This window comes from Galleria mellonella, unplaced genomic scaffold, assembly GCF_026898425.1.
Source record: "Galleria mellonella isolate WM207_F2 unplaced genomic scaffold, CSIRO_AGI_GalMel_v1 utg746, whole genome shotgun sequence".
NCBI classification, from domain to species: Eukaryota; Metazoa; Arthropoda; class Insecta; order Lepidoptera; family Pyralidae; genus Galleria; species Galleria mellonella.
The window spans coordinates 131,751-152,647 of NW_026442148.1; the positions used below are offsets into that span (position 1 = coordinate 131,751).

General features: G+C 39.6%; 1 protein-coding gene across 2 annotated transcripts; it reads right to left on the reverse strand.

The window, feature by feature from the left end:
- Nucleotides 1-308: 308 nt before the first annotated feature.
- LOC113515261 (KAT8 regulatory NSL complex subunit 2) lies at nucleotides 309-20,896 on the reverse strand. Of its 2 annotated transcripts, none has more exons than XM_052901129.1 (11): nucleotides 20,758-20,896; nucleotides 16,721-16,905; nucleotides 14,880-15,088; nucleotides 11,672-11,785; nucleotides 10,525-10,625; nucleotides 9,512-9,689; nucleotides 7,777-7,940; nucleotides 6,420-6,562; nucleotides 5,439-5,564; nucleotides 4,473-4,607; nucleotides 309-3,797 (listed from the first exon to the last, which is right to left on the reverse strand). In XM_052901129.1, exons 2-11 carry the CDS (start codon nucleotides 16,880-16,882, stop codon nucleotides 3,669-3,671), a joined length of 1,461 nt encoding a protein of 486 aa, XP_052757089.1. In that variant the 5' UTR covers nucleotides 16,883-16,905; nucleotides 20,758-20,896; the 3' UTR covers nucleotides 309-3,668. The 2 variants fall into 2 exon arrangements, with proteins under 2 accessions (XP_052757089.1, XP_052757088.1); XM_052901128.1 differs by lacking the exon at nucleotides 20,758-20,896 and adding an exon at nucleotides 20,189-20,452.
- Between the last annotated feature and the right edge of the window lies 1 nt (nucleotide 20,897).

Genomic DNA, 20,897 nt, shown 5'->3' on the forward strand with positions numbered 1-20,897 from the left:
TACATTTCTAGATCGGGTCTATTAGATCTTATAACTAACATCAACTCCCCAGGGGGGAAAAGGATTGTTAGCAATGGAGTTTGAGCTAACTGACCTACTTCATCCTCACCTATCATTCTTCACTGGTGCCCCGTCGGTATATACCGATATCGCGGGTGGGGTTACCATTCCATTATCATCCATAAAAAAAATAACTCCCCCCCCCTCTGTTGTGTTTGTATTTAACAAGACGAAGTATATATATAAAAAAGTCTGACATACTTCTCCTGAACTAGGCTAGGTAGCTACTAAAAAATAAAAACTCCAAATGCATTTTAAATACATTTATTTTTTAGAACAACTCAAATTATAGTTACAACGAAAATAATTTACACAAATGAGTGTATTTACTTCATTGTGCATGATTTTTATTGCGCCATTTGCGTATTTTTTTATACAATCTAGAATGACAAGCAAGCTTGTCCACATCATGGAATGCCGTAAGCAAAGCTTAAAGCTTTTATTAATTTAATTGGCATGAAATACGAAACGACTGTGGTTTGTTGAAGAGACCTTAAGGAATAAGAAATCAAATTAAGAGGCTGATTTTTGAAGTCGATTAAAAAGGTTTCTATTACAACACAGGGGGCAAACGAGCATGCGGCTCACCTGATGGTAATTACTGCCGCCCATAATCACCCGCAACACCAACGGCATTGCAGGTGTGCTGCTGGCTTTTTAAAAAGCAATATGCTCTTAAAGATAACGATTAAAAACTTGAAAAAAAAAATCGAAATTACCACAGAAGTACTCTAAATTATAAGTAAGAATAACTGTGTGGTCCCGATATAGTATGGTCCACCCGTTTCCCGTGGGGGTCGTAAGAGGTGAGTAAGAGGATTTAATGGCTAGGTCAGCAGCGTCCTTCTTAAAACATCACTAAAGCCTAACTGCGGTTGTAGGGCGGAAAGGGATTGTTAGTAATGGAGACCGAGACTCCCACTGCTAGCAATACCCAACCAGGTTGACCTCCTCGCGGTTCCCCCTGGAAACTATTATGGTTAATTCCTGGTGAATTCATCATGATGGGCTTACTGGGCTATTTTCATTCTCATCTATCACCCTTCACTGGTGCTCTGCCAGCGTATCTCGTTAGCGCAGGCGGGGTTATTATACCATTTTCACCCATCAAAACTGCGGTTGTAAACCCGCTTGCCAAGCGTGGCAACTACTCACATAACCCCCTATAGAAGAAGGCCTATGTTTAGCAGTGGACAGATGATGTCGATTATGCCTTTAACCCTTAAATACCTGAAGTTTCAAACTTGATACCGGGGTTATAAATCGCATTGGGCGCCTACAATCGATTTTATATTAATACTAGCTGACCCCGTAAACGTTGTTTTACCACTTTTTGCGAAATATAAAAATTGCGATTAAAATACAGGGGTTGATCGTAAAACGATGAAAATTTAAAGTTGTATGTATTTTTCAATGCTAAATCATAATAAAAATGGAAAAATTTGTTAAAGAAATAAAAAAATTTTTTTTGGGGAGGGTTACCCTTATTATTGAGGGGTATGAAAAATAGATGTTGGCCGATTCTCAGACCTACCCGATATGCACACAAAATTTCATAAAAATCAGTAAAGCCGTTTCGGAGGAGTTTGGTAACAAACACCGTGACACGAGAATTTTATAAATTAGATTTGGCTGTTTACATGTTACCAAATGTTTTTTTTTTTTCAAAATAAATATATAAAAATATCGTTTTGTTTTTTTTTTTACTATTTTTCCCTATTAGTAAACACAGTAAAGGGTACACTTATATATTTTTTAATTTGATTTAAAAAACCAGGCTTTTAAGGGTTAAGTGAAATTAATAACAAATTGTTACAATTTATGAGTATGTATAATCCATTTTTTATTTATACCACTGTTGAACATCAGTGGACTGTCTTATGGGCGGATTCATTACTCTTTTGTTCACATTTCCGTTAAGTTCGTTGGGTACCTCTGTCCCATTCGTGTTTCAACTGTGAAGCAGTTGTGTTTGCATGGCTGTGTTTCGGTTTGAAGGGTGGGATATGGCGTGAATTTACTGGGTACAGAGGAATAACACCTGAGTCCTCAGGAATGGCAACGCATGGGGGTATCATGGGCGGAACAGTATACTCTGTTATGTCCATGGCACTGCTCGTGTCTATAGGCGATGGTTACCACTTTCCATCAGGTGGACCGTCAGCTTGTTTGCCATTCTAAGTTGTATAAAAAAAAACACTATATTAAAACATACTTTTTAGTGGTTGATAAAATTGTTTGTTTGTTTGTTTGTAACACTTTATTTTAAAGTATTAAATTATAAGATACATGAGTTCATAAGAAATAAATGAATAGAATATGGCAAACATCCCAGGGATTTCTTCCAGTCAGCCTTTGAATGAATGAAAAGTAATAGCTAAACTTTACGGTGGGACGATATACGACGTGCACAGACAAAAATTTGAGAATTCAACACTTGATTTTACTGTGACTTTGTCACATCTCGCATCAACATTGTCACTTTTCAATTCTATACAACCTACACATATTACACACAAGATAGTCTATATGGCAACAGCTTTAAACTAAATAAGGCAACCATAGACAAAAACTTGGATATAGTCAACAGCTGATTGTCACTTTGTAATAACACTTTAACATAGTCACTAATCAAGTCAATTCGACATACATATGCCATAAAGTGTCCTTAAATTCGTCTTCGTTTTTGGATAACTACAAGGCAACCATAGACAAAACTTGAATAAACAATGGTATGACTTTGTCACACCTCACGTTAATATTGTCACTAATAAATTACGAATTTCACATGCTATAACAAAGATTCTTCAAATTCATCTTCATTTTTGGAATCTTGCAGCCCATATGGCAATCATGGCAAAATAACAGTTGATTTTACTGTGAGTTTGTCATATTCCATATTATCACTGTTATTAACAAAGTTTATCCAACAAATAGTGTTGTTAAATTCGTAATAGACAAATCTTAAGTAATTGAATGTTTGATTTCACTGTGACATTGTCACACCTCATTATTGTCACTCATCAAGTCCGTACAACATGGGCATCGGACTAAATCTTGAATAATTTAGCGATTACTTCACTGTGACATTGTCACTCTTCGTTATCACAACCACTAATCGAGCCTGAGCAATGATTACATTGCAACCAAAAATAGTAAAATTCAACAGTTGATTCCACTGTGACATTGTCACACCTCATTATTGTCACTCATCAAGTCCGTACGACTTGCACATTCCATAATATCTTTAAAGTGATCTTCATTTTGTATACTAAATGATGATAGTATATGGTGGGCATCAGACTAAATCTTGAATAATTTAGCGATTACTTCACTGTGACATTGTCATACTTCGTTATCACAATCACTAGTCGAGTCTGAGCAATGATTACATTGCAACCATATAAAAAGTTGTAAAATTCAACAGTTGATTCCACTGTGACATTGTCACACTTCGTTATCATAACCACTAGTCGAAACTGTGCAATGACTACATTGCAAACATAGAAAAAACATAAAATTCAACAGTTGATTCCACTGTGACATTGTCACACTTCATTATCACGTCACTCGAGTTCGTACGACATACAGATGTCATAGTCCGCGTGTCATTCATACTCCTCCTGGGTCACAGTCTCCGCGGCTGGAGCCTGCTCCTCTATCGACTGGTCCATTTCTTCAGTGCGCGAGCCGTCTGAGCTCGAATGTGTATCTGAATCGCTGTCAGTTTCATCTTTCTGTAAATATTATTAAAAACACATATATTTGTGAATATAAATATAACCTAACAACAAGAGAAATGAAAAATACAAATGAATAAAACCTTATTTAATTACCAAATAAATTTTGTTTCGAATGGAAAAAAAAAACACCGATATAACTGTTACAAAACTAGTTATTTTAAAATTATAAATTAAAATATTGGAAACAGCCATGGGAAAGGAAGGGTTAGCCCATTCTATGTAAGGACCACACGGCTCCATACATGTTTATTAATCCTACTATTTTTATGCAACTTAAAATGGCAAACAAGCTGACGGCCCACCTGATGGAAAGTGGTAACCGTCGGCTATAGACATGGGCAGTACCATGGACATAACAGAGTATACTGTTTCGCCCATGATACCCCCCATGCGTTGCTATTCCTGAGGACTCAGGTGTTATTCCTCTGTACCCTGTAAATTCACTGCCTTATCCCAACCTTCAAACCGAAACACAGCCATGCAAACACAACTGCTTCACGGTTGAAACACGAATGGGACAGAGGTGGCCAAGCAAACGACTTTAGTACAAAGTCTCCCTCTGGTAGATTCTGATAGATCATTATCATAATTTCATAAGCCGTTGTTACTAACAAGTTAACTCTCTCGAGCTAGCAAAGGTAAAGCTACGAAGGCGATGGGCGGTGATACCTTGAGGGTGAAGACGGTGTAGGCGGGCGGCGTGGCGTGGTAGCGGCACGTGGTGATGGGCAGCGGCAGCCGCGGCACCGGCTCGTTACAGGCTCCCACGCCCGCGATGCATACGCCGCACCGAGCGAACAACACCTGCAACCAAACAATGGTGAACCAGGGCAGTGCAATTACAATGCTCAGAGGCTAACCATCCTAGTCGTCAAGAATTGAGAAGGGATTGTTAGTAATGAAGATTGCTAACAATATACCCAACCAGGTCAACTTCTACGTGGTAACCATCGTGCTGAATTCCAGGCCTATTCATCAGGATGGTCCAACTAACCTGCTTTCATCCTCACCTATCACCCTTTACCGATAACCTATCTATGTATAATACCGTTAGCGCGATCGGGGTTACCATTCCATTGTCATCCATTAAAAAAAAGTCCTCAGGAACGACATCGTAAGTGAGTATCCCTCGTTCCATTACACAGCACAGCCCCCGCTGACCACCCGTCACCCCCTGCACAGTACAGCCCCCGCTGATCTACCCGTCGCCCCCTGCATAGAACAGCCCCCGCGGGGGGGGGGGCAGATTGTTAGTAATGGAGACTGAGAATCCCATTGCTAGCAATATACCCGACCAAGTCGACCTCCTCGGTTCTCCCTGGAAACTATTAACTAAACTATAAACTAATTCATCATGATGGGCTAACTGGCCTGTTTTCATTCTCATCTATCACCCTTCACTGGTGCTCCGCCAGCGTATCCCGTTAGCGCAGGCGGGGTTAACATACCATTTTCACCCATTAAACAGTACAGCCCCCGCTGACCTGCTCGTCGCCCCCTGCACAATACAGTCCCCGCTAACGTGCCCGTCGCCCCCTGCACAGTATAGCCCCCGCTGACCACCCGTTGCCCCCTGCACAGTATAGCCCCCACTGACGTGCCCGTCGCCCCCTTTGCAGTAAAGCCCCCGCTGACCTGCTTGTTGTCCCGCAGCACGTGGTGGGCGCAGTGCCGCGCGGCAGGCAGGGCGCGGCCGCTGCACTTGATGCCGTCTTCCACAAATGTACACACGCGCCCGCCGCGGTCTACCGTCTCGCCGCCCTGTCACGCACAATATTTCATATTACATAATACTAAATTTATAATTATAAAGGGGAAAGATTGCGGCCTAGTCTTGGCATAGAATAGGCCATCCCTTCCTTTCCCGCGGGTGTCGTAAGAGATGACTAAGGGAGGGCGAGGGATGGGCAGCAGCGTCCCTCTTAAAACATCTCTAAAGCCTGACTGCGGTTGCCAATCCACTTCTGTTTAGCAGTGGACGGATAATGGCTGAGATGGTGATGATGATGATGATTTAAATGTATTATTTTTTTTAAATTCCTACACCTATAGCAAGGTACATAATTAGTGAATAACATAGGCCGTATTTTATTTTCAAAAAGATTTTTATATGTCTGTTACTCACGCACAATTTAACAGCTGAATGGATTTGAAGTAACTTTTACCCGCGACTTCTTTCGCGTGATCGGTATAAAAAGTAGCCTACATTCATCTTCATCCATATAATTTTTTTTATACAACTTAGAATGGCAAACAAGCTGACGGCCCACCTGATGGAAAGTGGTAACCGTCGCCTATAGACATGAGCAGTACCATGGACATAACAGAGTATACTGTTTCGCTCATGATACCCCCCATGCGTTGCCATTCCTGAGGACTCAGGTGTTATTCCTCTGTACCCTGTAAATTCACGCCATATCCCACCCTTCAAACCACAGTAATACGTGTATACCAATTTTCACAGTGCTAATTGGTTGGTTAAGCCGTTAAGGCGCTATAAGGTAACAAACAAACAAACACACTTTTACATACATATTATATATAATATTAGTAAGGATTTACACGGAGAAACCCGTGGGATACAGCTAGTATTCCAGTAAAAACCATTAATTTAACCTTCCGTTTCTGATGCAACTTTCTCGCCAGTAGTGCCTCGACGCCATGTTTTCTATGGTAGCCGGCGTACGCCTTCAGTTTGCGGAGTTGCCGCCTCTCACGGATGGATAGAGGACCGCTGCGGGCCTGTGCGTTTATACTACCTGTAAAAAACAGTTTGCTCATTTTTAATACAGTCTGTTGGACATTTTAATTTTTCAGTGGTTACAACACTGCATCTATTATGGCAACATATGTCAGAGTATTTTAAAGTGTAGTTGTTGCCTCTGGTTCCCATTCATTACTCTGCCTTTACCTGTAATCCTGTATTCTAACTACAATGAATTGATAATATCCAATTTCTAATGTTTCCATTAGGAGAGGAAGGGATTGTTAGTAATGGAGACCATATAATTTGCAATATACCCAACCAGGTCGACCTCCATGGGCCCTGAACCACCACCTGAAAACCATCGTGCTGAATTCCAGATGTATTCCTCACGATGGGCTAACAAACCTGCTTTCAGTCTCACCTATCACACTTCACTGTTGCTCCGTCGGTGTATACTGATATTGCGAGCGGAGTTAGCTTTCCATTGTCAAAAAAATTAAAACCTCATGATAGTCACCAAGGACTTTTCTTTTTGATAGGTGAAAATGGTATGATAGCCCCGCCCGCGCTAACGGGATACGCTGGCGGAGCACTAGTGAAGTATGTGTATATATATATATATATATATATATATATATATATATATATATATATATATATAGTGTCCACAAAACCCCTGGGTAGTACTAGAGGGAGAATGTACAAAAGTCGATTGCTTGGGTACCTCTGTCCCATTCGTGTTTCAACTGTAAAGCAGTTGTGTTTGCATGGCTGTGTTTCGGTTTGAAGGGTGGGATATGGCGTGAGTTTACAGGATACAGAGGAATAACACCCGAATCCACAGGAATGGCGACGCTTGGGGGGTATCATGGGCGAAACAGTATACTCTGTTATGTCCATGGTACTGCTCATGTCTATAGGCAACGGTTACCACTTTCTATCAGGTGGGCCGTCAGCTTGTTTGCCATTCTAAGTTGTATAAAAAAAAAGCACTCTGGTAAGAAGAAAAATTCATAATTAAATTAAATACCTCTATGTTATTTTTCTGAATATGCTTCCAAGAAGTTGTAATATAATATTGTGTAAAATCATACTAACTCGATTTACATTCAATTACTTTGTTTACTGTTAAACGATGCGATTTGTCTAAAGAGATTATTTCGAAAAGGCGAATAGATAAATGGCGGCTGGATAAAAATTTCTTAATTCTCTCCTCATCAGTTGGCGAAGGCGTACCACACAATTAATATTAACTTATTGACTCACAATACTGTTCCTTCTCAGCTTTCAGCGACCTCAGGTACTGCAGCCTCGCCGTCTGCAGCAGCGTGCGCAGCCGCCCCATCTGGCGGATGTACGCCGCTTGTAACGACTTGAGGGCGTTTTTCGCTTCGGAAACCGCTTCCTCCGCTGTGAACACTCCCGCTCGCCTTGAAAATAATTATAACAGACATTTATTTATTTTTCTCAAACATGCTTGGAAATGTGAGTATTATTTTGACAATCTTCTTCGAGATAAGTCAAAATTGCCGTACTGGCCTGATACATGCGGGCAGCGGCCGGCAAAAGTTTTATGAAAATTCATATCTGTCGTGTTTTGCGGCCAGATAAATTACTATGTAAACTCATATCTATCCTGTAATTTAAAAATGGAATGACCTTTTACTTCGAAACATGGCTACCAAGGAGGTAACTAATAAAAAGTTTTATTTAAATTTCGAATTGGCTTGCAAATAGAAAGCTGTTTATTGAAAAAAAAAAACAAAGGAACATTATGGCGCGTGAAAAATGATTATTGTTCATTATTCGTCATTGAACTTAAAAAGTAAAATTGTGATTTTGATTTCCGCGCATTGTTTGAGAAAAGTACTATACAAACCTTGGCCACAACTAGGCATTGATGGACTCACGTATGTGTGCCTCGGCTACGCCTCGGCCCACATTTGTACGTTCGTCCATCAATGCCTTAGTTGCTGGCCACTGCAGTAATGTACTATATTTACATTATTGCACTAATTAAAAATAATAAATACAGTAAATTTTAATAAAAGTGATAAAAAAAAGGTGGTCTTATTGCTAAACAATCTCTCCCTAACAATCTTCGGGTAGAGGACATTGAGAAAAGACAAAGGGTAGATGGCACACTATTATATATATAAACACATATATAAAGAAGTTTGTTTGAATCCAAGCATTTGGCGTTCATTGTTTCTGCCTACGCTAATGGGAGACAGGCATGACAGATATGTATGTATGTATGTACATATATAAACAAATATATATATATATATATATATATATATATATATATATATATATATAAAGATACATAAGGAATGAAGGTGAAAGATCACAGGAAAATAGTACTAGAAAGATAAGAGGAGTTAGTAGTGAATTTACAGGGCACAGAGGAACAACATCTGAGTCCTCAGGAATGGCATTACATGGGAGGTATCATGGGCGAAATAGTATACTCTGTTATGTCCATGGTACTGCTCATGTTTAGAGGCGACGGTTACCACTTTCCATCAGGTGGGCCGTTAGCTTGTTTGCCATTCTAAGTTGTATAAAAAAAACTTAACAGAGGTTTTGAATCTAGTGACTTTTTTTTTTGATGGGTGAAAATGGTAACCCCGCCTGCGCTAACGGGACACGCTGGCGGAGCTCCAGTGAAGGGTGATAGATGAGAATGACAACAGGCCAGTTAGCCCATCATGATGAATTCATTAGGTCTCCATTACTAACAATCCCTTTGCCCCTTCTAGTGAGAATTTGAGCTAGCCATGTAGTCCCGGAATAAAATAGGCCACTATTCTTTCCCGTAGGTTTCGTAAGAGGCGACTAACGGAGCTTAATGATAGAGGGGTGGACAGCAGCATCCCTGTTAAAACACCTCTAAAAGTCTAACTACGGTTGCCAACCCGCTTGCCAAGCATGGCAACTACTGACAAAACTCCCTTAATGGAGAAAGCTTATGTTCAGCAGTGGACAGTATTCTCACCATAGCGGCTGGTCCTCGCAGGGGGCGTCCTCGGCATCCGAGAGTTCCTCGTCGTACCCCCCGCGGCAGTCCCCGCCCGGGCCCAGCGTCACGCTGTCACAGTCGCTGTCGCTACAGCTCGCGTAATCCATAATCGCCGCCGAGTATGACGCATTCACTGAGGTCGCGTCGATTTGCTCTGGAATTGCAATTTAATAATAGTAAATAAATAGGTTAATAATTTTTTTTTATACAACTTAAAATGGCAAACAAACTGACGGCCCACCTGATTGGAAAGTGGTGTCCTTTCTTATGGGTGTCGTTAGATGCGACTACGGGAGGACAAGAGATAGGCAGCAGCGTCCCTCTTAACACATCACCAAAGCACAACGGCGGTTGCCAACCCGCCTGCCAAGCATGGCAACTACTGGCAAAACCGTCCCCTTTATGGGGGAAGTCTATGTTCAGCAGTGTACAATTAACGACTAATATGATGATAATGGGGGGAAGGGATTATTAGTAATGGGGACGTTAGTCCCCATTGCTATCAATATCAGCTCGACCTCCACACGGTTTCCCTTAGAAACAATCGTAACTAATTTAATCGAATTGAATTTGCCACGATGGGTTAACTGGGCTGCCTTTTCATCCTCACCTACCATTCTTCGCTGGTACCCAGACAGCGTATACCAATAGCGCAGGCGGGGTTACCATTCATTATGTTCATTCATATTACCATTATCATCGGTTAAAAAATATGGTGATGATAGACTTGGGGGAAAGGGATTGTTAGTAATGGAGACTGAGAATCCCATTGCTAGCAATATACCCAACCAGGTCGACCTCCTCGCGGTTCCCCCTGGAAACTATCATGGTTAATTCCTGATGAATTCATCATGATGGGCTAACTGGCCTGTTTTCATTCTCATCTATCACCCTTCACTGGTGCTCCGCCAGCGTATCCCGTTAGCGCAGGCGGGGTTACCATACCATTTTCACCCATCAAAAAAAAAATGGTGATGATAAATACTTACTGAACGGGTCGAGGGGAGCTGGCGCGAGCGGCTCGGTGTCCGACGGGTCGCTCACCACAGACACCGCGGACGCGCAAGACGTCGTGCGAACTCGCTCCGGCCTGCAAGCATTATGTTACATTTCAGATTGTCCACGTCACTATGACATCCTAGGGGGAAAGGGAATGCTAGTAATGGGGTTTAATTGATCTATTGCTAGCAATACCCTCGTCAGTTCGACCTCCACGCGGTTCCACCTGGAAAACGTCGTGGTTAATCATAGTGGAATTCGTATTACCTATGCCTAATACTAAAGACGTTTCCTCACAGAGCACTACGTTTGTATATGTTCACACATACTGACGTAAACATTGGAGGGGGGGAATGGTATAAATTATTTTAATGGGTGATAATGGAATGGCACCCCGCCTGCGTTATTGGTATACGCTGGCGAAGCACCAGTGAGAGATGATAGGTGACAATGAAGCAGGTCAGTCAGCCCATCGTGACGAATCCAAAAATAAATCAAACACGATGGTTTTCAGGAAGAATCATGTGGAGGTCAACCTGATAGAGTATATTGCTAGCAATGGGATTGGCAAAAGCAATGGGAAGTCTAATTACTAATAATTCTTCCTTCCCTCATGTCGTGTGATGTGTAGTGTGGTGTGTAGTGTGATATGTAGTGTAGTTACTTTTTATGGATGATAATGGAATAGTAACCCCGCCTGCGCTAACGGTATACGCTAGCGGGGCACCAGTGAGGAATGATAGGTGAACATGAAAAGGCAAGTCAGTTAGCCCACCGTGATGAACACACCTGGAATTCAGCACGATGGTTTCCAGAGGGAACTACGTGGAGGTCGACCTGATAGCGTATATTGCAAGCAATAGGACTGGTAGTCCGCATTACTAACCATCCCTTACCCCCCGGTATGTAGTGTAGTGTATGGTGTGTAGTGTAATGTGTGGTGTGTAGTGTAGTGTGAAGTGGTGTAGTGTGATGCGGTGTAGCGTGATGTGATGTAGTGTAATGGGTAGTGTAATGGGTAGCGTAATGTGATTTAGTGTAGTGTGATGTGGTGTAGTGTAATGTGTAGTGTGATGTGTAGTGTAGTGTATAGTGTGTAGTGTAGTGTAATGGGTGGGGTAGTGTGTGGTGGCGCACCTGACGTAGTGGTGCAGGTGGTGCAGCAGCGTCTCGGCGGTGGGCACGGGCGGCGGCGCGGCGGCGGCACGTTGTCGTGCCCGCAGCGCCGCCCACGCGTGCTCGTAGCACAACCTGCATACACCACAAACATACTATACTATACTATACATACGCTACCGAAGGATATTTAGTTCCACCTTTTAATAAATTTAAAATTGTTATCAGAGAGCACTTATTGAACAAAGCCTATTACACACTAAACAAATACTTGAATTATTGATATTAGTCGATCGACTAACACCACGCACGTTTGTCATTCAAATTCAAGTTACATAGTCATAAAAATGCCTGTACTTTTTTCTCTTTATACAACTTAGAATGGAAATCAAGTTGACGGCCCACCTGGTGGAAAGTGGTAACCGTCGCCAATAGACGATAATACACGGGCTTTTTAATGACTATGAAATTTTCGACATAGTGATTTAAATATATATATAAAATCAGTACACATATATTTATTTAAATGACTATATATTTAAGTTTCTTATCGGCTCTTCTCAAAAGATAACAATTTACCAAACCCTGCAGTAAATTTAAAAAAATAACGATGTAAAGGCTCGTTAACTACTTTGATTTTGTATATATATATATATATATATAAGCAAGCCATCCTGGCTTTACACAAGTACATAAAATATAAATTAGTTTTTTAACATAAAAAAATTTAATAGGCAAATTTTTATACCTCAGGTAACATCATCAACTGTGTTAGGTTGACTGGAAGAGATCTCTTTTAGAGATAAGTTCGCCTTTGCTTACATTGTTATTAACGTGTTGTTACTGTATGTTTTAGTGCAGTAAAGAATATATATATCATAATATTAGTAGGTTTTTTTAAATAATATATAGCTTGTTGCTCACAAATATTATGGGCGAAACATTATACTCTGTTATGGCCATGGTGCTGTCTGTCCATGTCTACAGGCGACGTTTACCACTTTCAACTTTACACTTTTGGAATTTGGCTTGAATGCTGGAATGTGGCACTGAGATTACAGGGTACGGAGACATAACATCTTAATCTACAGGAATGGCAAAGCATGTAGGGTACTGTGAGAATTGTTATATATTTTGCCATGTTCTATTCCAGTCTATCGGCGACAGTTTACACTTCGCATTAGGTGGGCCATCAAATTGTTTGACATTCTAAGGTGCATATAAAAAAAATATTATATCTACTATATACTTGTAACAACAATTATTACAAAAACCTGTTATTTTCATTTAAAAACTAAATTACTGAACCGATTTTGATAAAATTTCTACGGGATCAATCTGTAAGTATATTTTTACAAACTGAATCTTGCTGGTTACTCTGTTTTGAGTCATAGATCGTTTCATTTGCTCTTCTAATACAGTTAATTATTTGTTATACTAATATTTATGTATTTATTTATGTATGATAATATATTTATTTATTTGACATATTATGTGTATGTTTATATTAGTCTAATTATATGTTTATAATATATGAATATACCAAGTATTGCTTTATTTCTCCTCTATTCAATAATGCACCGCCTACTTATTTCTCTGTTCGCCCAATGGTTGACTGGTTGAGAACACCGTTCGGTGTTAAGTACACCATATGTACATAGTTCCACTGTGCATCAAAGTTTAAATAAATAACAATAAAATAAATATATATATTTATGATAACAAAATATATATGACAATTTATCGTTAGTTAAAATTAAATACAAATATGAATGGATACATCAAATAACAAAATGGCTACATGTAAAAGATGCGTTAGAAGACAAAGAAAAAGTTAACGAAATCATAACAGTGGCAGGAAATAATTGAATGGATATTTATTATTATTTATTTATTTATTTAACTCTTTATTGCACCATAAATAAAAATATACAATGACAAGTGAATAATTCAAGTGAAATACAGATTGAAATATACACATAAAGGTACAAAAGGCGATCTTATCGCTAGGGCAATCTCTTACAGACAACCTTTAGTTAAAGGAGAACAGATAGAATATTATAACAGATATTGCTGTGGATCGAAATAGGTGGAATATAATGGAGACTTTTACCCATGGGGGGGGGGGGCATTTTTTTATACAACTTAGAATGGCAAACAAGTTGACGGCCCACCTGACAAGAAAGTGGTAACCATCGCCTATAGACATGAGCAGTACCATGGACATAACAGAGTATACTAGTAAGCACCAAAACACAAAAACAAATTCATTAATATTGAAAAGTTTATTTTGTAAAGTATGGAGAAATAATCTATACCTATAATAAATCTGTGGAGAGGTCAATTCTGTACATGAAATATATTTCCAAAATAACTATCAGGCGGTGATTAGTGATCGATACTGATGCCAAAAATGCAATCAGTAAAATTTTTGTCTGTCGTCTGTATGTTCGTTATAGAAACAAAAACTGCTCGATGGATTTTAACGAAACTTGGTACAATTATTCTTCATACTCCCGAGCAGGTTATAGTATACTTTTCATCACGCTACGATCAATAGGAGCAGAGCAGTGAAGGGAAATGTTGGGAAAACGGGAGAAGTTACTCCATTTTTAAGCTTCCGTCGCGTGTGCAGCCTTAATGGCCACTTTTTAAAATATAAAAATGTCCACCCGTGCGACGCCGGGACAGGCCGCTAGTACTATAATAAATGAATAGTTACTATGCAATAACTTACATTATAGATATTTTTTTTAAATCATCCTTAAAAATACACCTTTAGACATTTGCATTCAGTAAGAATTTTTTTTAATACAAATCCGTTTCAATTCTAAACCGATTTGGAATTTTTTTTTCTCAAAGAATATACTTACAGATTGGTCACATAGAATTTTTATCAAAATCGGTTTAGTAATTTAATTTACATACATACATACATATCTGTCACGCCTGTCTCCCATTAGGGTAGGCAGAAACAATGGAACGCCAAATGCTTCGATTCAAACAGACCTCTTTCGCTTCCTGCACATTCATCAATCTTTTCATACACGCTCGTCGGTTACGGGTACTTTTAATTTGGCCCTTCTTCAGCACGTCGCCTATTTGGTCGACATAAATCCGTCTAGGGCGGCCTTTAATTTAATTTCTAGACCAAATTAACTAGTTTTGTCACAGTTGAAGTCCTTTTTTTTATGGTACACACATGTGGATAGAGTCCAATAAATCTTACCCCTGATCCCGATGGTCTCTATTCTCGCTGGGGGCGGGCATCTGGCACCTGTCCCCACTGTTGGACGTGTGGGCACACTGGCGGTACGGCGCCGTGGGATCGCGCAGTATATGACGGTAGCAATACTGCCTGCCCGATATCACTGGCAGGGTGCATTCGTAACCTTTGAACGCGCACGACTTCGAACGCGACACGATCTCTTTCTGCAGCTGCGAAAAAAGAGAGGCACAGTGTAACCTTCTAGCAGTATGGGGAAAGGGATTGTTAGTAATGGGGTCTAATTGACCCATGGCTAGTAATACACCCTATTAGGTAGACCTCCACGCGGTTCCCTCTGGAAACCATCGTGGTTAATTCTAGTGGAATTCGTCACGATGGGCTAACTAACCTGCCTTTTCATTCTCACCTATCATCCCTCACTGATGCCTCGGCAGCGTATACCCAATAAAAAAACCATCTAGAAGTATTTATCAAAGGGAGACTTGGTATAGAAGTCGTCTGAGTGTCTCTGTCTGTCTTGACAGGCATATAGTAAAAATTTTTCTAATGTGCGAGAATCGAACCTGCGACCATCGGAAATTGAGGTAGTGTGTTCAATCCACTACACCACCAAATGTTTAAAAAGTAGGATTTTTTCAAAGAGCTACGATGATGTTATCAGTTCTAAACCGATTTTGATAATTCTTTTTACTAGGACATGACATTTAATCGATGTAAAATAAATATGGAATCAACATGGGGATAAAGTCCATCGATTGTAAAAATAAACAATTCAGAGTTGAATTGGAATTGTAAGTAATACGGGTTGCCAAATCCATTGCTAGCAATATAGGGTATATCCAGTCAGGTCGACCTCCACGTGGTCCTTCCTGGAAACTATCGTGCTGAACTCCATGTGTATTCATCACGATGGGCTAACTGACATGCCTTTTCATTCTCACCTATCATCCCATTCCATCATCATCCATTAAAAAAAAATTAAACACTATCGGGACTCAATGCGATGAAATATTTTTGCAGGTACATAGTACCTACTTACCTGGCTCTCTAGACAAAATGGCAAGTGAATTCGTCTATTGAATCGACATCGCTAGCTAGTTCGTGAGATATTCGAGAGAATGAGATAGCAACGCCGGATGTCTCATTCCAACTCACAGACTCGCTACCGATGTCGATTCCATCGACGAATTCGCTTGCCAACTTATCTAGAGGGCCTTGCTTGTTTATTGCCGACGTTTCGACGTAGATTGCTCCACGCCGTGGTGTGACTGTACAAGCGCGTAATTTGATGACAGAAAAAATAAGATAAAACAGAAACTAAGCCTGGTTATTCGTTAGTTATTATTTTATTTATTTTTTTATACAACTTAGAATGGCAAACAACCTGACGGTCCACCTGATGGAAAGTGGTAACCGTCACCTATAGACATGAGCAGTACCATGGACATAACAGAGTATATTGTTTCGCCCAATATACCCCCTATGCGTTGCCATTCCTGAGGACTCAGGTGTTACTCCTCTGTACCCAGTAAATTCACGCCATATCCCACCCTTCAAACCGAAACACAGCCATGCAAACACAGCTGCTTCACGGTTGAAACACGAATGGGACAGAGGTACCCAAGCAATCGACTTTTGTAGAAAGTCTCCCTCTGGTAATTACACTACCATTAATATGTGTGCGACTGCAGAAGTTCCATAACCTTCCATTTTAGCTATCAATCTTCGACTGCCATTCTACTCGTGCACGTTTTTGCGGCACGTGTTTTAAAACAAGACATCTTCAGGCAAATTATTAACAACACCCGTTCACGAGTATGACGTATTACGATCATATTCACCTGTGCTCTAAGTTTGTCTTCCTCACTCTTCTTCACCAGCTCAGGGTCTGGAGGCTTAATGGACTTCACGTGTGTAACCCTCAGGCCTGATGATGTACGGCCGCCGCGGCTCAGCATCCTCACCTTTGGTAGGTGGATCATTTTCTTGGGCTGCTGTGACATGCTTGGGACGGATGACGGCTTAACTGAAACGTATAGGGGGAAGAGATTGTTAGTAATTTACTGGGTACAGAGGAATAACACCTGAGTCCTCAGGAATGGCAACGCATGGGGTGTATCATGGGCAGAACAGTATGTGTGTGTACTGTTATGTCCATGGTACTGCTCATGTGTATAGGCGACGGTTATCACTTTCCATCAAGTGGGCCATCAGCTTGTTTGCCATTCTAAGTTGTATTTGCTATCAATACACCCTATCAGGTCGACCTCCACGCGGTTCCCCCTGGAAACTATCGTAATTAATTTATCGTTGAATTCGTCACGATGAGCTAACTGACCTGCCTTTTCAGCCTCACCTATCACCTCTCACTGGTACCCCGCCAGTGCATACCAATGGCGCAGACGGGATACCCATGCCATTTTCACCCATTAAAAAAAAACACATATTTCGTAAATGTACATACAAGGTAAAGTCAGTAAGTTATGTTTTTTGAACAATGGTTTACAGCTTGTCTTATGGGAAAGAGGTTGTTAGTGATGGTGATTAAGTCCCATTGATAGCAATAACCATATCGGGAGAATTAAAAAGTCCACGTGTAAATAACGACCCCAATATGACGTTATAAATATACATATAGGTACTGTTCAAGTCTATAGGCAACGGTTACCACCATCCATCAGGCGGGCCATCAGCTTGTTTGCCATTCTAATTTGTATAAAAAGAGCCGGTCAAATGCGAGTCGCACTCGCATAACGAGGGTTCCGGCAAAAAACGTAAAAAGTTATAATTTTTTTTTAAAACTACAAATTTCCTGTTTTCGGATTTATTCCCTTACCTGTGCTACATGACATTGCTTCTTGCCAAATTTAATGATTCAAGGTCAACGGGAAGTACCCTATAGGTTTTGATCCCCTTTGCGAATGTCAAAATATGCGATTTAAATGGAACATAAACGATCGTATCTTTTAATTGCTTTCGAAGCATGACTTTTTCACTGCTTTAAGAGATTACAAGCCAGAGTTTATGATATTAATTTCAACGTGATACCTTCACGCGTTCCTAAGAAAAAGGGTATTGTCAGACGAACGGACGGACAACGAAGTGATCCTATAAGGGTTCCTTTATTCCCTTTAGAGGTACGGAACAGTAAACAATAAATAAATAAATAAATTTCGGCAACTTCAAACACTGTCTTCAGATACTTTCAAAGGTGCCGACGTTAATAAAAACCGCAGCTGTGCGCGTTTCTCTCTTTGCCAATCCGTTGTTCCATTGTCTAGCCCGTATTTACATAGACCGTCGGCATTGTTCTAAAAATGAAAGATTCTAGCAAATTCGTTCTTTTGTTTGTGCACGTGTGTACCTCAAGCACCCTGTCTTTTTGTTAGTGATGGAGACTGAGAGTCCCATTGCTAGCAATATACCCAACCAGGTCGACCTCCTCGCGGTTCCCCCTGGAAACTATCATGGTTAATTTCTGATGGATTCATCATGATGGGCTAACTGGCCTGTTTTCATTCTCATCGATCACCCTTCACTGGTGCTCCGCCTGTGTATCCCGTTAGCGCAGGCGGGGTTACCATTCCATCTTCACCCATCAAAAAAGAAACCTCAACCACCGTTTTTTTTTAATAGGTGAAAATGGTAACCCTGCCTGTGCTATCGGTATACGCTGGCGGAGTACCAGTGAGAAGTGATAGATGAGGATGAAAATGCAGCTCAGTTAGCCCATCGTGACGAATTTAATGATAAATTAGTCACGATAGTTTCCAGGGGGAACCGCGTGAAAGTCGACCTGATAAAGTATATTGATAGCGATGGGGACTTACCTCCCCATTACTAACAATCCCTTCCCCCCAGTCAGGTCAGTTAGACCATCATGACAAATTCGACAATAAATAAATCACGACGGTCTCCAGGAGAAACCGCGTGGAGGTCGACCTGATAGGGTATATTGCTAGAAATGAGGATTATTAAGCTGAATTACTAACAATCCCTTCTCCCCCCTATGCTCATATATAAACTTATTGCCTAAAACAATAAATAACACGTGTTACTTTGCATTCGTGCGAAACCGGGGCATGACGCTAAGTCATTTACGAAATACATTAATTTTACTATAATGTCATCAGTAAGTATAAATAATTATAAAGCTATTAAGCACAAATTACTCGCATTATGGAATATACTCGAATTTATTAATTGCATTTTAATTAGCTCATTTAAGTATTTGTAATATATCTATTAAGGGGGAATGGGATTGTTAGTAATGGAGACTAAGAATCTCATTGCTAGCAATACACCCAGCCAGGTCGACCTCCGCGGTTCCCCCTGGAAACTATCATGGATAATTCCTGATGAATTAATCATGATGGGCTAACTGGCCTGTTTTCATTCTCATCTATCACCTTTCACTGGTGCTTCCTTAGCGTATACCGTTAGCGCAGGCGGGGTTACCATACCATTTTCACCCATCAAAAAAAATATCTATTAGTGCATATGCAGAAAGGACTTCAATTCGTATGTATATATTTTAATTTTTGTTACCTTATACCTATACGTTAGCTGTAAACCGATTTGATTTTTTTTTTTTATCTAAAACGATACTCTTATAAGATTGGCCCTACAGAAGTTTTAACAAAATCGGTTACATAGTTTAATTTTGAAATTAAAATAACAGTTTCACCGAATTGGTTTTATTTGTTGAACAAACACATTCGTACATTATTCTACTTAGTAGTCAACTTGGCAATAATTGGCAAATAAAAAAAAATAAAAATGACCTTTTTTGGCGTAATTTTTTAATCTTTCTATAGCCTATATTGTGACCCATATTAAGCTTAACATACTAAGAAAATTTTGTAATCCCTAAACTACACTGTAAAACGAGGGATTTTATTCTAACGGTAATAATTATGCCAACAATAGACTAGTCTTGTGCCACTTTGTATTCAAAATTAATCTCAGCAAAAACAACGTCCAATGTTTTCGGACTACATCAAATAAATAAATAAATAGAGTTATTGTGTGAAATGCTCCTGACTACCCCTTTTGGAATTAGTCATAAGCATTTTTTTTAAATATACTAACTAATTATTTTGCTGCCTGTTAACGATGTTTTCTATTACCAGGAAGTTTCCTACCTAGTCGCAAATTTTGAAAAAAAGTAAGTTTCGAACTTTTACTAATTAGTAAACAACTTAACCACGACCTAAGGTCACAACGATCTCAACACTGAATTAAAACATACCTAATAAATATTTATTACAATAAATTGTGATAGAATAAAAAATATGATGATAACTTACGCTCTGATATTCTAATATTGTGAGCTTGCAAAAAGTGAATATTTTCAGTTTTAATTGGAAACATTTTAAATCGAGCAAGAACTAAATATAAATATGTAGTGGCGAAATAACAATTTAATGAACGTGAAATTATTTAAAATAATTACGCAACAACGTGAATGAATATTTTCTACATATTTTTACTGTGGAAAACCACGTAGCCGCGCCAAACTAAAATTTCACTTCGGAATGGTTTAGTCAAAACATTTCTTTTATAATTTAATAATTGAAACTAAACATAAATTCAATTAAAAACACCGTCATTTACATTGCAATAACCATTAGCTAATTATAGGTCTATGAATTAGTCCTTAAGAGATAAGGTAATAATTTTCCACAAATTAAACAATACAGTGTATTGTAAACAGTGGTGGGTCGGCCATTAGCACGGTCTTACGGAACTTTTAGGTTCCTTTTCTATAGAGCCGCTTAATTACCTTAAAAGTAAACTAATGCTTACAACAATATACACAAATGAAAGGGACTAATTTGCAGTACTATATTCTAAATAGTAATAAAGTGAAGCGTACCTTTCCTTGTTGCAAATCGTCATTCAGTCATCGGACGCCTTACTGTGCGAACCATCAAGTTTTACAATGGCGTCCCTGTGAGACTATCTATCAACATTTTTAGTAGTGATTAATATTATTATATAGTGTTCCCTTCAATA